This window comes from Aethina tumida, chromosome 5 (genome assembly GCF_024364675.1).
Source record: "Aethina tumida isolate Nest 87 chromosome 5, icAetTumi1.1, whole genome shotgun sequence".
Classification (NCBI taxonomy): domain Eukaryota; kingdom Metazoa; phylum Arthropoda; class Insecta; order Coleoptera; family Nitidulidae; genus Aethina; species Aethina tumida.
In genome coordinates this window covers 16277215-16295787 of record NC_065439.1, presented here as the reverse complement: position 1 = coordinate 16295787, position 18573 = coordinate 16277215, and the positions used below count along the sequence as shown (strand labels likewise).

At 34.6% G+C, this 18573-nt stretch overlaps 1 protein-coding gene across 2 annotated transcripts; it reads left to right on the top strand.

The window, feature by feature from the left end:
* Positions 1–6845: 6845 nt before the first annotated feature.
* On the top strand, positions 6846–17090 carry LOC109602358 (attractin-like protein 1). Of its 2 annotated transcripts, XM_020018714.2 has the most exons (11): positions 6861–7453; positions 8523–8766; positions 8826–9279; positions 9343–9741; positions 10124–10475; positions 10531–10797; positions 10854–11485; positions 12659–13021; positions 13080–13464; positions 14861–15108; positions 15165–17090. In XM_020018714.2, exons 1-11 carry the CDS (start codon positions 7221–7223, stop codon positions 15374–15376), a joined length of 3789 nt encoding a protein of 1262 aa, XP_019874273.2. In that variant the 5' UTR covers positions 6861–7220; the 3' UTR covers positions 15377–17090. The 2 variants fall into 2 exon arrangements, 1 of the variants encoding a protein (XP_019874273.2); XR_007547978.1 differs by lacking the exon at positions 15165–17090 and having other exon boundaries at positions 6846–7453; positions 13080–13558; positions 14861–14999.
* Positions 17091–18573: the final 1483 nt, after the last annotated feature.

Here is an 18573-nt window from a genome sequence, read left to right as displayed (position 1 = left end):
TGCTTGCTTTAAATGACAATATTTCAGAATAAGTCAACTCTACTTGGATTAAGTGGAGTATCAATGCGTGCTTTAAATGACAATATTTCAAGATAAATCAACTCTACTTGGATTAAGTGGAGTTTCTATCAATTAAGAATAAATGCGTGGATAAAACTTTGCATGAATAGTTTATAAGAATAAATGCATGCATTAAATGACAATATTTCAGAATAAATCAACTCTACTTGGATTAAGTGGAGTTTCTATCAATTAAGAATAAATGCGTGGATAAAACTTTGCATGAATAGTTTATAAGAATAAATGCATGCTTTAAATGACAATATTTCAGAATAAATCAACTCTACTTGGATTAAGTGGAGTATCAATGCATGCTTTAAATGACAATATTTCAAGATAAATCAACTCTACTTGGATTAAGTGGAGTTTCTATCAATTAAGAATAAATGCGTGGATAAAACTTTGCATGAATAGTTTATAAGAACAAATGCATGCTTTAATTGACAATATTTCAGAATAAATCAACTCTACTTGGATTAAGTGGAGTATCAATGCATGCTTTAAATGACAATATTTCAAGATAAATCAACTCTACTTGGATTAAGTGGAGTTTCTATCAATTAAGAATAAATGCGTGGATAAAACTTTGCATAAATAGTTTATAAGAACAAATGCATGCTTTAATTGACAATATTTCAGAATAAATCAACTCTACTTGGATTAAGTGGAGTATCAATGCATGCTTTAAATGACAATATTTCAAGATAAATCAACTCTACTTGGATTAAGTGGAGTTTCTATCAATTAAGAATAAATGCGTGGATAAAACTTTGCATGAATAGTTTATAAGAACAAATGCATGCTTTAATTGACAATATTTCAGAATAAATCAACTCTACTTGGATTAAGTGGAGTATCAATGCATACTTTAAATGACAATATTTCAAGATAAATCAGCTCTACTTGGATTAAGTGGAGTTTCTATCAATTAAGAATAAATGCGTGGATAAAACTTTGCATGAATAGTTTATAAGAATAAATGCATGCTTTAAATGACAATATTTCAGAATAAATCAACTCTACTTGGATTAAGTGGAGTATCAATGCATGCTTTAAATGACAATATTTCAAGATAAATCAATTCTACTTGGATTAAGTGGAGTTTCTATCAATTAAGAATAAATGCGTGGATAAAACTTTGCATGAATAGTTTATAAGAACAAATGCATGCTTTAATTGACAATATTTCAGAATAAATCAACTCTACTTGGATTAAGTGGAGTATCAATGCATGCTTTAAATGACAATATTTCAAGATAAATCAACTCTACTTGGATTAAGTGGAGTTTCTATCAATTAAGAATAAATGCGTGGATAAAACTTTGCATGAATAGTTTATAAGAACAAATGCATGCTTTAATTGACAATATTTCAGAATAAATCAACTCTACTTGGATTAAGTGGAGTATCAATGCATGCTTTAAATGACAATATTTCAAGATAAATCAGCTCTACTTGGATTAAGTGGAGTTTCTATCAATTAAGAATAAATGCGTGGATAAAACTTTGCATGAATAGTTTATAAGAATAAATGCATGCTTTAAATGACAATATTTCAGAATAAATCAACTCTACTTGGATTAAGTGGAGTATCAATGCATGCTTTAAATGACAATATTTCAAGATAAATCAATTCTACTTGGATTAAGTGGAGTTTCTATCAATTAAGAATAAATGCGTGGATAAAACTTTGCATGAATAGTTTATAAGAACAAATGCATGCTTTAATTGACAATATTTCAGAATAAATCAACTCTACTTGGATTAAGTGGAGTATCAATGCATGCTTTAAATGACAATATTTCAAGATAAATCAACTCTACTTGGATTAAGTGGAGTTTCTATCAATTAAGAATAAATGCGTGGATAAAACTTTGCATGAATAGTTTATAAGAACAAATGCATGCTTTAATTGACAATATTTCAGAATAAATCAACTCTACTTGGATTAAGTGGAGTATCAATGCATGCTTTAAATGACAATATTTCAAGATAAATCAACTCTACTTGGATTAAGTGGAGTTTCTATCAATTAAGAATAAATGCGTGGATAAAACTTTGCATGAATAGTTTATAAGAACAAATGCATGCTTTAATTGACAATATTTCAGAATAAATCAACTCTACTTGGATTAAGTGGAGTATCAATGCATGCTTTAAATGACAATATTTCAAGATAAATCAATTCTACTTGGATTAAGTGGAGTTTCTATCAATTAAGAATAAATGCGTGGATAAAACTTTGCATGAATAGTTTATAAGAACAAATGCATGCTTTAATTGACAATATTTCAGAATAAATCAACTCTACTTGGATTAAGTGGAGTATCAATGCATGCTTTAAATGACAATATTTCAAGATAAATCAACTCTACTTGGATTAAGTGGAGTTTCTATCAATTAAGAATAAATGCGTGGATAAAACTTTGCATGAATAGTTTATAAGAACAAATGCATGCTTTAATTGACAATATTTCAGAATAAATCAACTCTACTTGGATTAAGTGGAGTATCAATGCATGCTTTAAATGACAATATTTCAAGATAAATCAGCTCTACTTGGATTAAGTGGAGTTTCTATCAATTAAGAATAAATGCGTGGATAAAACTTTGCATGAATAGTTTATAAGAATAAATGCATGCTTTAAATGACAATATTTCAGAATAAATCAACTCTACTTGGATTAAGTGGAGTATCAATGCATGCTTTAAATGACAATATTTCAAGATAAATCAATTCTACTTGGATTAAGTGGAGTTTCTATCAATTAAGAATAAATGCGTGGATAAAACTTTGCATGAATAGTTTATAAGAACAAATGCATGCTTTAATTGACAATATTTCAGAATAAATCAACTCTACTTGGATTAAGTGGAGTATCAATGCATGCTTTAAATGACAATATTTCAAGATAAATCAACTCTACTTGGATTAAGTGGAGTTTCTATCAATTAAGAATAAATGCGTGGATAAAACTTTGCATGAATAGTTTATAAGAACAAATGCATGCTTTAATTGACAATATTTCAGAATAAATCAACTCTACTTGGATTAAGTGGAGTATCAATGCATGCTTTAAATGACAATATTTCAAGATAAATCAACTCTACTTGGATTAAGTGGAGTTTCTATCAATTAAGAATAAATGCGTGGATAAAACTTTGCATGAATAGTTTATAAGAACAAATGCATGCTTTAATTGACAATATTTCAGAATAAATCAACTCTACTTGGATTAAGTGGAGTATCAATGCATGCTTTAAATGACAATATTTCAAGATAAATCAGCTCTACTTGGATTAAGTGGAGTTTCTATCAATTAAGAATAAATGCGTGGATAAAACTTTGCATGAATAGTTTATAAGAATAAATGCATGCTTTAAATGACAATATTTCAGAATAAATCAACTCTACTTGGATTAAGTGGAGTATCAATGCATGCTTTAAATGACAATATTTCAAGATAAATCAACTCTACTTGGATTAAGTGGAGTTTCTATCAATTAAGAATAAATGCGTGGATAAAACTTTGCATGAATAGTTTATAAGAACAAATGCATGCTTTAATTGACAATATTTCAGAATAAATCAACTCTACTTGGATTAAGTGGAGTATCAATGCATGCTTTAAATGACAATATTTCAAGATAAATCAACTCTACTTGGATTAAGTGGAGTTTCTATCAATTAAGAATAAATGCGTGGATAAAACTTTGCATGAATAGTTTATAAGAACAAATGCATGCTTTAATTGACAATATTTCAGAATAAATCAACTCTACTTGGATTAAGTGGAGTATCAATGCATGCTTTAAATGACAATATTTCAAGATAAATCAACTCTACTTGGATTAAGTGGAGTTTCTATCAATTAAGAATAAATGCGTGGATAAAACTTTGCATGAATAGTTTATAAGAACAAATGCATGCTTTAATTGACAATATTTCAGAATAAATCAACTCTACTTGGATTAAGTGGAGTATCAATGCATGCTTTAAATGACAATATTTCAAGATAAATCAACTCTACTTGGATTAAGTGGAGTTTCTATCAATTAAGAATAAATGCGTGGATAAAACTTTGCATGAATAGTTTATAAGAATAAATGCATGCTTTAAATGACAATATTTCAGAATAAATCAACTCTACTTGGATTAAGTGGAGTATCAATGCATGCTTTAAATGACAATATTTCAAGATAAATCAACTCTACTTGGATTAAGTGGAGGATCAATCGATTGGAAACAAATGCATGGATAAATCTTTGCATGAATAGTTTATAAAATAAATGCATGCTTTAAATGACAATATTTCAGAATAAATCATCTCTACTTGGATAAGTAGTAAGGGTTGTAAAAGACGAAAATTGAGATGTATATATATATTTGATTCTTATTGTTTTAACTATTAAAGGAAGCATCATTTAATAAATATATATAAAAGTGTTTCACAAAAGATTTTTGAAGATCGCGGGTCTATCAATGTGTAAACTTTTAATATGGGTAAAATTGTTGGCATTGATCGTAAGACGTAATCCGTACAATGTATACGTAGTCCCTGTAAGACGTAACGTAGAACGTATAACGCAATTAGCATGAATGTTCATTCTTTGGTTCTAAAATTTTGCGAGTTAAATTGCTACTTTGATCGTAAAATGTAATCCGTATAACGCATAACGTAGTCCGTCAATCGTATAACGTGGACCGTATAACGCATTAGCAAAGATACGTATGACGTCAAACGTAACGCAAAAACGTATAGCGTAGAACGTAAGTCATACCATGGTTAACGTAGCAATCCGATAAAACTTAATATATCTTGTAAACCGCAAATTGCAGACATACGTTTAACATAAAACGCATCGGTATCGTTGCATAAAACGTAAGCCGTTTACGTGAAAGCCCACAATTTTACAAGACTATAGTAAATTGTTTGGAAATTGAATTAAATTCTCTTCAAAATTTGCGTTGTTAAATACTTATCTTAAATATTCCTTCTTTAGTTAAAACATTTACAAAAGGTGTTTAGATCTGTTTATAGTTGTTTAGATTTTGGTAAATTATAACTTAGTATAAGAACTGTATTTAACTTGGCTGCTATAAACATCTTATTGTTTTTCCTTTATATTTTTTAATGTAATTTAATAGTAACTTAAATATTTTCAATGCATTTAAACAATTGGATGTATAATACTTTGAGGGTTGTAAGAGACGAACATTAAAATGTATATAAATATTCAATTCTTATTGTTTTAACTATTAAAGGAAGCATCAGTTAATAAACACACATAAAAGTGTTTCACTAAAAGTTATTTGAAGATCGCGAGTCTATCAATGTGTAAACTTTTAATATGTGTAAAATTGTTGGCGTTGATCGTAACACGTAATCCGTACAATGTATACGTAGTCCCTGTAAGACGTAACGTAAAACGTATAACGCAATTAGCATGAATGTTCATTCTTTGGTTCTAAAATTTTGCGAGTTAAATTGCTACTTTGATCGTAAAATGTAATCCGTATAACGCATAACGTAGTCCGTCAATCGTATAACGTGGACCGTATAACGCATTAGCAAAGATACGTATGACGTCAAACGTAACGCAAAAACGTATAGCGTAGAACGTAAGTCATACCATGGTTAACGTAGCAATTCGTTGAAATTTAATATATCTTGTAAACCGCAAATTGCAGACATATGTTTAACATAAAACGCATCGGTATCGTTGCATAAAACGTAAGCCGTTTACGTGAAAGCCCACAATTTTACAAGACTAAGCATATTGTTTCGAAATTGAATTAAATACTCTTCAAAATTTGCGTTGTTAAATACTTATCTTAAATATTCCTTCTTTAGTTAAAACATTTACAAAAGGTGTTTAGATCTGTTTATAGTTGTTTAGATTTTGGTAAATTATGACTTAGTATAAGAACTGTATTTAACTTGGCTGCTATAAACATCTCATTGTTTTTTCTTTATATTTTTTAATGTAATTTAACAGTAACTTAAATATTTTCAATGCATTTAAACAATTGGATGTATAATACTTTAAGGGTTGTAAGAGACGAACATTAAAATGTATATAAATATTCGATTCTGATTGATTTAACTATTAAAGGAAGCATCAGCACATAAAAGTGTTTCACACAAAGTTTTTTGAAGATCACGAGTCTAACAATGCATAAACTTGAATATGTGTACAATTGTTGGTGTTGATCGTAATCCGTACAATGTATACATTGTCTCTGCAGGACGGAAGGACGTTTAACGGAATTGTTACTTTGATCGTAAAGCGTAATCCGTAGAACACATAACGTAGTCCGTCAATTGTACAATGTAGACCCTATAACGCATTAAATAACCAATATTACTATTAATAAAATAATATACACCAACAAATACAAACAAAAATGTACATACATACATACATACAAATGACATAAATTTTAAAAAAACAATTTGTCATTAAGCCGTGCCAAAAGTCTGGGGAAATTGTTTTCACCAACCGAAAACACTAAAAACTCTACAATATTACTATCAATTTAAGGAAATTCTATAACCAATTTCCATGTTTCTCTCAGATGACAGACATTGACAGATGGCGTACGTCGACCCCACTCTCCTTCTACGCTTAACGTAGGCTTGTGCATTTCCGACCGTGCCGAACAAGTATATTCGGCTCTTGCTTTTTCGCCTCTCTTCACTTGGCCGCCCTGATAAAAAGGTATAGAAAATCTACAGTGTTGCCAACATATTTGAGGTAGCCAATGACGTGAGCTATACGTCAATGCTGATGTCGACTGTCAAATATTTCACTGCAGCTGTCAAATTTTTGTTGTTTTGTGGCCAATTGTACCTTTAAACTTCAACAGCGAGGTCACCAAACTAGACCATTTCAGAACAAAGGGCCAGGAGGGGAAGATAACATTCCGGTTATACCTTGTTCCGTGGCGCTGATGACATCTGTCAAAGATATATGTCAAAAAAATATGGGAAAAAGTGTCCAACCAGTGAAAACGACGGCGTACGCGATTAATAAACAGAACCCGATTGCGAACAACGGCCGGGAATCGCGCGCCGCCCGCGCGTGCACTCACATTTACCGTTCGAAAACTTTGACGTTGACAATGAAACTGTAAACTGTATGATGGCACCAGTGAGATGTTAGAGGTCCTGCAGATGTTCTTGTTCCTGTTCAAGTCCAAGTACAGGCGAAAATGCCACAGATGGGACATCGCCTTTATCGTGGTCCTTGTGTTGTGCGTTTGTTGCTCACTGGTTAGGGCCAAGTGTCAGGACAACTGTAGTGGCAATGGGGTGTGCAAGAATGACACTTGTGTGTGCTATGATGGTTGGCAGGGGCCCCAGTGTCAACACTGTGGGGGGAAAATCAGGTACACATGTGTATATTCTTTCACAAACTTTGGACGAACTCATCTAAACACTTGTGTTATTTTACTCAAGTGAGAAGTACATATATATTTAATATGTAATTTAATGAAATATAAGCTGAAAATTAAGATTTTAAACTGAATAATTTGTATATTTACATTCTTTTATTTATATTAATTGATTGACACACTTTTCCTAATGTGAATTGTTTTGCATGTTGCTGTGTTACAGCATTTGTTTAATTGAATACAATTAAAATATGTTAAATATAAATAATATGGTAATAATATAAAAGCTTTTAAAAATTGTTACATTTATTGTAATAGTTTTTTATAGCATTCTATAAAAACAATAAAACAATGGGAAACAATAAAGTAAAACAGCCATCATTATACAAATTACAATTATCTTCTATAATAAATTATATTCAACTATAGGAATTATAATTACTCAAATGCATTTGAAAGTAAACATAAGAAGTAGTAATCAAATAAGGTGCACAACAATTTTGAAATATTATCTATTAGGTTTCTGTAAAAACTCAAACAATTTAGAATATAATGCGTTTAGTTCTACACCAATACGCCCATTGGTTTTGTTTTACATGTAAATTGGACCTGTTTTAGAATTATAAAATACGTCGTAACGTAATTAAGTTTTGTTCACAGTGAGCGAAAGTTAATTAATTACTTAAAAAAATGAACTTTTGCACGTTTTATTTCCAAACGAAACGCAACATTGTTAATTTTTTGTCTCTATTTAGTAATGCATAGAACTCAGCCAACCTTCAACTAATGAATGAACTAAAATGAGATTTCACGTTTATTTATTATGACGTTATTTAATGTATTGTATGGTTTTTATTTCAGGGCTGAAACTTCGTAATGTGAGGAATTATTTATATAAACAAGTCATTTGAACTGTGAAGCTTTAATAAATTAGAATGAATATTTGGAAACAAGTTGAAGTAGAAGGAATAATTTTTACTGTTTAAACTGTTAAATTAAAGGAACAAACTAATTAGTCTTAATAAACATTTATAGGAGATTGATTTAATTTATTTTTGTTTAGATTGGGCACTTCAACAGGAACAATCCACGACGGATTGGGCAATTACACGTTGGGTTTGAAGTGTAGTTGGCTGGTGGACGCTCCTAACTCGTCGATCACCCTCCACATTGAGGAGTTCGCGACCGAATGCGGCTGGGATCACCTCTACATCTTCGACGGGGACAGCGTCGAATCGCCTCTGCTGGCCGTCTTCAGCGGCCTCATGTACAAGGACAGTTACAGCATCCGTCGCATTCCCGAAGTGGTAACGTCCCGTTTTCTTAAATAAAAAATTCAGAATACTGCATATTGTACGTGTTACAGGTGGCACACAGCGGCTCCGCCCTAGTCCACTTCTTCAGCGACGACGCGTACAACATGTCCGGCTTCAATATCACCTACCGTCTCAACGCCTGTCCCTCAACGGTGTCCGGACAGAATTGTTCGGGACGCGGGGCCTGCATCGACGGCGTGTGTACCTGTGACGGCCTTTACGACGGCGCCGCCTGTCAACTGGAAAAATGCCCCGGCGGCTGCGGTGCCGCCGAAGGACGAGGTCTCTGTACCCCGGAAAAGGGATGCGAATGCATCGGAGATTACAGAGGTGCCGACTGCGCCCAAACCAGAGACGGGGGCTACTGGGAAACGGTACAGCCCCGGGCCTTCGTCCCGCCTGGATCTGCCTCTCACGGTGCTGCCGTTTGGAAGGATTCGATGTACGTGATGGGCGGGGAGAGTTACAACAGGGGATTTGTCCTTAATGTCTACGATTTTAATGGTAAATATTTTTACGATTTTAATGGACAATTTGATGTGATTAATTGCAACTAAATTATGACAGGAAACGTTTGGGAGACAAAGAACGTTCCGGTCGGACCCTCGCCCCGTTACGGACACTCGACAGTCATCTACGGAGACAAGATTTTCCTGTACGGCGGCGTACTGGGCAATCGTGGACCGACTGCTGAAATATGGGCGTACGACATCAGCGCCCTGACGTGGGAAAACATCACGGTGAAGTCGGAGGTTTGCGGAGGTGTACCGCCCGTTTTGTGCGGTCCCTTGAAATCGGCAGGTCACACGGCTACTGTTATTAACTCAGCGAATATGAAGGACGATCGCATGGTTGTGATTTTCGGACATTCGCCGCAGCTTGGCTATTTGAACACGGTTCAGGAATATAATTTTGGAACTAGAGAGTGGCATGTCATCAACAATACAACCGGATATCCAGTTAAAGGTATTAAGATGACACTAACCTTCAGTAGAAATCAAACTATAGCAACTTCTATTTGAATTGGCCAGTACCTATAATGTTTATTGTTTTTTCTGTTATTGTTGTGTCTCTTAAAATTTCCTTCTTTTATTTTTCAATAGACAAACTTATAACAACTTTATATATAATCACCTTCTATTGCTCTCTGTAAATTTAAATAGATTATTTGTACTATGCATACTATACCTATTTAATCATTGTTCAAAGTGAAATTTATAATTCAGCGGTACCAAGAGAAACAACAAGAAATGGTTAAGAATTTATCGTTAAATAAGTCAATCGTTTCCTGTATTATTAAGTTACGAATTAGTACCACCGCAATTATCTTTCCTAATTATTCTTGTAGGTGGTTATGGACACACTGCCAGCTGGGACCCGCTAACATCCAAGATCTATGTCTACGGAGGTATCGTGTCTGAAAACGACGCCACTAGCGTCCTTAGTCGCAGTTTATATTCCTATGAACCAAACAAAAGAATATGGACCTCTTTGGCTGACGCACCCTCATCCCGTTTCCTTCACACAGCCACCTTTGTTTCACCCGGATTAATGTTGGTGTTCGGCGGCAACACACACAACGACACTCACCAAAATTTCGGGTCCAAGTGTTACAGCTCCGAGTTGCTGGCTTACGATGTTAAATGTAACAGCTGGCAGGTGATGCAAGTTCCCGACGACATTCACGCCGATCTTGCCAGGTAAATCATTCGGTTTCAGATTTTTTTTTTTGATATTTATTTGTTTGTAATTTAGGTTTGGTCACTCGGCCAGTGTTTTCGCCGGTTCGTTGTATATTTACGGCGGCTTCAACGGTCAAATGTTGTCTGACATGTTGAAATACACACCCGGTGACTGCACAAGCAAAAATTTCAACACTGAAAACCAGTGTCTGAACGCCAGACCCGGAGTAAAGTGTATTTGGGACGTGCGAAACGCATCCTGCACACCCATACACAAACAACGCGACACCAAAGACACATTCTCCGAACCCAACTATCAAATTTGCCCAATACTCAACAGGTAATGGTGTTGACTATAAATATTTTTGTATGCGATTTAATGGTGGTAATTGTTAGGTCGTCAATTCAACAAAACATCATCCAAAACACGGACAAGTGCAGCAAGATGGACGACTGCGTGAGCTGCGTACAAACGACCAGCAACTGCGTGTGGTGCGGCACCACCTGCACCTACCACTCCAAGTGCAAGAACAGCTCCGAGCCCGTCGCCACCACAATGGAGAACTGTTCCGTGGATTACGCGTCGATCTGCAAACAGCTCCACTCTTGCACCGCCTGCACGTCGAAACCGTTCTGCCGGTGGCGTTTCGAACAGAACAAGTGCATGCCCGCTCATCCGGTGCATCCGAACTCCACGCACGTCGAGTCGTCGGTGACGGACGCCAGCCAATGTCAGAAAGTATGTTCGGACTACACGTCCTGCACGAACTGCACGCAAGAGGAATGCATCTGGTGTCAGAACGAGGGCAGGTGCGTCGACAAGAACGCCTACACGTCCAGTTTCCCTTACGGGCAGTGCAGGGAGTGGACGACGGAGGGGGAGAAGTGCAGGACGAACGGGAGCAGAGAGAACTCGCAATGTGGCTCCTATCCGACTTGTGCTAAGTGCAGGGACGATCCCGCTTGCGGATGGTGCGACGACGGGTCGAAAACTGGACTGGGGACGTGCATGCCCGGGGGATACGCCGGTAAGTCGCAATCTTCCACATTTCAATAATTGTGATTGAAATTTAGTTTAATATTTGAACATTATTTCAAATATACAAGAAATTATTTAATAGAGAACATTAATTAATTAAAAAAGAATGAAACTAAAAATATTTCATATTTAATAATAACTATAATTAAATGCAACACAATAACCACAATTCATTTAAATTTGATGATATATGATGTTTTAATCGAGATTACATCGAGAATCTCAACATTTTTATCTTTTAATCAACTTTGAACAACTTTGGATGCATGCTTTGTATCATTATAATGCATAAAAATGCCATTGCTGTCATTGGCAAATGGTTTCATTACATCCCTTATGATGTCTCTATATATGAAATTGTCCAGTTTGCTAATAATTTTTTGCAACAGTCTTACATCATGTCAAGGAAAGAAATCCCAAACCAAAACTTTTTCTCCACTGTGTTTCAAAGTCTTTGTAGTGTAGTTGGAAACCAAATTTTTATTAAGAGAACGACGAATGTATTTTTACCATCAGATCTTATTTTGTTAAACATAGATTCATTCAAACTTTAGGTATTATTCCAATATACTTTTTTGTTACCAATGGTTTCTTTACTGAAATATATGTTTAATTAAATCCTTTTATGAAATATCTTACATATCTTACATTTGGCAAACTACATATAAACAAAATTTATTATTCCATTGAAAATAACATAATTATTGATATATTAAGACGCACAAAATTAAATGTAGATAAATATCATCCTGCATATATCATTCGGGAGTACTAATCATGGTTCCTTATAGGATGATTTTTGGGAAAAGTGTATCCAAAAACAACTTGCCAGCATAAAAATTGGCGGTTTTACAGACATTTTAGTAAGACCCTCCTCTTATTGATTTAAAATTGTTAAATGTTTCAATATATAATTATATTTAAAACAGGAAATCATCTATTTAATTACTAATTTTCCCAATCCCAAATTGTCAGTGATGAACATTATTTCAAAAAGTAAATTTTAAAACAATTTATTTAATAGGAATCATATTTTTATTCAGTCCCAATAAAACATCAAAATATTACTTTTTAATATTTTGAATAATTAATCAAATTATAAATAATATAAATATTATATAAAAATAATATTTCTGACACACTGGAAATAATATATTTTCAGGACCCACGCTTCACATTCAATCTCTACCATCGAGTACTTGCCCGCCGAAACGATGGCACTTCACGAACTGCCCCCTGTGCCAGTGCAACGGACACTCGAATTGTACGCAAGCAGGTGTGTGCCGTGATTGTGCCGACCTGACCACAGGTCCCAATTGCGAGAAGTGCCTACGAGGCTATTGGGGTAACCCGGTGAACGGGGGGCGTTGTCAGCCCTGCGAATGCAACAGTCAGGCCACCCAGTGCGATCCCGAAACCGGGAAATGCTACTGTACCACCAAAGGTCTGGTCGGAGACCATTGCGAGAAATGCGACACCGCCAACCACTATCACTCCGATCCCATTAACAAGGAGTCCTGTTATTGTGAGTTGTAGATTGTAAATTTGTTGATTGACAAACTGACCGTATATTTTCTCATCAGATGACCTTACAATCGACTACCAGTTTACATTTAACCTTTCGAAAAAGGAGGACCGCCACTACACGCAGATTAACTTCAGGAATTCGCCCAGCAAGGCGGACATCGATGTGGACTTTTCGATCACCTGTTCCGTTCTGGCCAAGATGAATATTACGATTCGAAGAGGCAACTCGAAGGAGGAGAAGGCCATTTATCTGGACCACAACTGCACAACGTTCAAGGCCCGGTTTTCTAAGTCCGAGTATAACTTCGGCATCGAGGATAACGTGACGTTGACGACGTTCTACGTCTATGTTTATGATTTTCAGCCGCCACTCTGGATACAGATCTCGTTCTCGCAGTTCTCCAAGCTTAACTTACCGCAGTTTTTCATAACGTTTTCATCGTGAGTATCATTCATTTCATAATGGATTTGTTTTATAGTATGGTATTTTTCTTTTATATGGATTCCGGGATCAACTTTTGATGGTCCTCAGTGGGTAAATAAATATTTGTCGCACTGTCAACTAATTCGATTTAAAGCTATTTCGTAAAACTAGAAGTAGATAGTTCTTCACTCAAAACTATATCATTGATTAATCAAAATTTAACTCGATAATTTTCAATATAACATGATATAGCTTTATTAATGTAATTGTTGTTTGCCTAATTACACTCTTGTGTGTTTAAAAACGAATTAAATTACAAATATGTGGGATAATTATAAGGACTGTGCAGGTAGACTAGTGGCAGAATCAGATGTTATCCCATTATTTAATTACTCCTAAATAAGTACTCAGTATAAACCATTTTTGCTCACTACATTACATAACATTAAATTTTGATGGTGGATTTTGAAAAATTTCAATAAATTATAATCGGGGAGAGGGAAAATGGCTAAATATTAGGGGCACTGGAAGTAATATCGTTTCTGCGGGTTTGATTGTCATTTATCAGCCTATTGTGTATCTCGAACAAGAGCAATTTGGGGTGAAATGGTTGGCCAAATACTAAAAGAGCATATCCGGCGGTACGCTTTTCGAATCTAAGTGCATTAGACCTTCTTAAAGGCCATTTCAAGTTTAGATCCGGTAATTTTGATTTCTCTGACTCCTATCAATTAGCAAGACTTCAGACAATGACATACTAAGGGCAGAAGTTCGTTCATTTGATTACCGGAGAAGAAAAATGGGTCCTACATGATAATTCAAAAAGCAAAAAGCAATGGCTCTCTCCAAATGAATAACCACAAAGTAATGCGAAGTTGGGTTTACATCCCAGAAAGGAGCTACTGTGTGTTTGGTAGAGTATTCAAGGAATTGTTCACTTTGAAGTGTTCAAACTTGGACAAATTGTTAATTACAACAGAAAAGGCGTTATTCTGCAACAAGATAATCCAAGATCAGACTGTGCACTGGAAAAAATAATGAACTGGGATAGAAGGTACTGCCTCACCCACCATACTCACCAAATATTACACCCTTGGATTTTCATTTATTCCGATCCCTACAACATTTTCTCAAAGTAATAAAAAATTTGAAAGTTTGGATGATACCAAAATGCCACTGGTTCGTCTTAATAAAAATTTATTCGTTTAAATTTAAATTTGGAAAACGACATTACTTTCAGGTCCCCCTAATATTTCAGTGTATAATTATATTTAAGAATATTTTTCTACATAAAAGCATGACGCCACTTGCGAAGTTGCACGGTCCCTATAAAGATAACATCGGATTGGTCGTGTCTTTCGCTTTTGCAATTTGTTTGTGTTGTAAGCTATCGGGCCTTTCTCTTTCTCTTAGCTGTTTCCTGGCTTTGCTGGTGTGTGCGGCCATTTCATGGAAGATCAAGCAACGCTTCGACATGTACCGACGTCGTCAGCGTCTGTTCGTCGAGATGGAACAGATGGCGTCGCGTCCCTTCTCCCAAGTGCTGGTTGAGCTGGAGGTGAACGAGCTGCCCGAATCCGATAACCCGATATCGGTGGTGGAGGGTACGCGCAGGAACAAGAGAGACGCACCCAGTCCGATAGCCCTGGAACCCTGTTACGGTACGTTGCTCTAACCTCTTGCACACCCGATCATTTCGTTTGATGCCACATTTCAGGTAACCGTGCGGCAGTGCTTAGTCTGTTGGTCCGTCTGCCGACGGGCGGGGAACCGTACACCGCGAAGGGCCAGTCGGCCGGTCTGGCTATAGCCAGCGCTCTGGTGACGCTCGGCAATCCTCGCAAGATGAGCATAGATCAGGTGAAAACGGACACGAAGACCGGTAAGTCGCGCAAGTCGCAGAGCCAGCATCCGGACAGCTGTTTGTAAGTGTCGAGAGCGGTCGGATTCGTGTGATACCTGTACACGTCCACGATGACGGTCTGCGCACGCGCGACGGACGCCGTCCACCTGATACTTATGAGTACCGTTTTAACTAGATATAAGGCCATAGGTTATATTGATTACACTGCGTAAGTCGAATTGTGGATGTGTCCGTCCGGGTTTCGCCCGACGGCGTCCGTCCACGGCGCAGAGTGTCCACCCGTTGCGGATTGGAGTCAAATCAAAATGTATATTACGCTGTACATAATAAGATTAAAATGATTATTTAAGCATAGAACATGATGATTAAGGATGCGCATTGTTTCGGTGATTTTTGACTGAACATTTTATTTGTATATATTGATTTTTTTACTTGTAACAACCTGGTTATTATAGACTTAGTGCTTATTGAACGTAGTAGCAAATTAATCCTGGATAAATATAGGAATAAAGGACCTAAATCTGATGTAACTTGTGGTGATTTTTGTCTCAGCTTGACCCAGTTTAACATATTGACAGGACAACGAGCTAGTCAAGTTTTAAATGCTAATATTCGTAGAGCATTCAAAACCCCTGGTATTGGTATCACACGAAATCACAACGGGGCGTGACCACTATCATTTATATCTCTATGTGTCGTAGTAGTACACTAAAAATTGTGATACAGTAATTTCCAGATAATAAGTCAGCCAAGAAAAGATTGTCCACACTATATAATTCTAATTTTTTACGTTAGTTAATGTAAAAATCGATCTGATTTATTTCAATTATTTTATACTTGTTATCTTTTTCGTTACGATTAGTTCTTTGTTTAAAACAGTTCAATCAAACTCGTTAGAAACTATGACAAGATAAAGAGTATAAGGATTACTGATAATAAAAAATGAAACAAAATAATTTCAGTTAGATAAATATTGTCTAAGTATTTTGTTTCATTTTTTGTTGATCAGAGCTCGTGTTTGTCGAAAATGTTGAATAGATTAATAATTTTCGAAGTGTTAAGCAATATAACGAGATTTAGCAATATTAAGCAAGCTCATTCACTGTTTAATTTTGTTTTTTCTCGTAGTACATTTTAAGATGCAAATTTTATTTTCATATTTTATTAGTTGGAGTATGCTTGTGAACTCTTGTATAATTTGTGAGACTGAATATTATTTATTCTTTTATATCATGTTGGTTTTTAGTAGATTATTTTGGAAGGCCTGTTGCTGATATTAAACATAAAGGATTGTTTTTAATGTTTAAACGTTTTTAAATGAATGTTTTTCCCTAGTGTCTGAAATATATCGCTCCAGTTACAGCGTCGGACATTTTTGCACGGAGAGCGCTAAAGTAGATGTTTTTGTAATTCCCAAATACTCACATTCCTGCAAAGTGTCCGTCTTAAAACTAAGTCCAATAATTTGTTTGGTAGTGGGAAGATAAATAATTTTTAATAAACGTACTGATATGGATCACTAGTCCCTAACATTATGATCCTGATCTCATAAAGTTGTTGTTAACATAATTTTTCTTTAAATCTATGTGTAACCCTGTACTTGCAATTAACAAAGACATCTCATAAGACTTGTACGACTGTAACGAACAGATTTAACACAAAGACGAGGTCTTTTTCAAATTAGAGGTCTTTCACCCGATATTTTGAAGTTTATTCTATTCCTTTACTGCCATGTACCTATGTTCATTATTTCTAAATGTAAATATATCATTAGTTTTACTTTAATGTGTTTTATTGTTTTTTTATTAAGGTTCACAATTATCTTGTAAATCTAATCTGGTGTATTATCAACGTTATCATTAATAAACCAATCCATTTTGGCTAATTTCTTGTTTTGTATTTACTCTTATTTGTGTAATTACATAACAATAAAGGGGAGAAATCACATTGGAAGTAAGTATCATAATTTGCCAATCAAAATCTTATTTTAAGAATTGTGTTATCACCACTCATCGGTTATCACGTTGCAAATATCAAAAGTATAATTAATTTATGTGTTAGACTGTCGATAAAATTATCGCATTAATAAACCAATTTATTAAACTTTAGTGATTATCTTTTGTATGCAGATCTTATCAACTTATGCATTATTAAAAAGTGTGATCAAGACTTACAGTCGTGTCAGTTAAATCTCAAGTGAACGGTCGCCATTCAAAATATACAAATATGTCGAAGTTTCTGCAAAACATTTTCGGCATCGGGAAATCTGAAAAGAAACAAGAGGACAAGAAGTCCAGTTTGAAAGAAGAGGAGATTTTACCACCCATGGTTAGGCGACTGTCAGTCTCGAAAAGCGGAAGATTAAAGGAGAAAAAGAAAAGTAAAATAAATCTACTGGAGTCAGATCTTAGCAGTAGTAAGTCAAGCGAGAGTGAAAGACATGAAGAAATCGACAAGGAGATTTTTGACACGCAGGGAGTGTTACAAGCTGCTGAAGACAGTCACCGATAGTGAACACATACTTTTTAACTTGATTGATGTCTGTGATATTATCTTTGGACAATAATGTTGTATATTAAAATTAATTAATTTAATGGAAATAAGGATTTGTGCAGATATGGATGCAAACTCTGGGTATTTTTATTACATTATTTATTGATAATTAAATATTGTTAGCAATACATTTTATATTGCATCATATATATCCATGTCGATAAAATTGATATGTTGTAAAATCAGTGTTGTTATTGAATATGTTATGTATTATGTAATTTAAATTTGTTCGAAATTATTGTATATTGATTGTCATTATATACCTGACTCATTAATTTTTGTAAATAAATGATTCCGCCACTTGTAAGCAAAATAAAATTTTGCTGATTCGAGGATGTTTCATTACAGTTTTTTAATACTAATGTATATGTATATGTATATACAGTGTGGCCTATTCGAAAGCGAAACACGCCCACAAAATTTGTATTTTTTTGTTAAATTTTAACAAAATATTTCAAATTGTAAAACATGAAGTATGTACTTATATACTACAATATTATTGAAAAATAATATAGTTTGTGTTCTTTTTGACACTTTATTCTATAGGCTACTCGATAAAAAATAAATTCATAAAAAGAATGATATTTATTTTTTCCACACATTTTTGAATATCCATATTTTTTATGAAATTTCAGAGAGTGATTAATTTAGTGGCATAGTAATATGACTTCTCCAATTTTCGTATCTAAAATGTTACCCTGTAGATTTT

Bases quoted from the DNA above. Each gene is read 5' to 3' on its own strand.
- LOC109602358 (XM_020018714.2), top strand. From the start codon at position 7,221: ATGTTAGAGGTCCTGCAGATGTTCTTGTTCCTGTTCAAGTCCAAGTAC. The intron at 9,742-10,123 runs GTATTAAGATGA...TTATTCTTGTAG, and splicing joins AACCGGATATCCAGTTAAAG to GTGGTTATGGACACACTGCC. The intron at 10,476-10,530 runs GTAAATCATTCG...TTTGTAATTTAG, and splicing joins ATTCACGCCGATCTTGCCAG to GTTTGGTCACTCGGCCAGTG.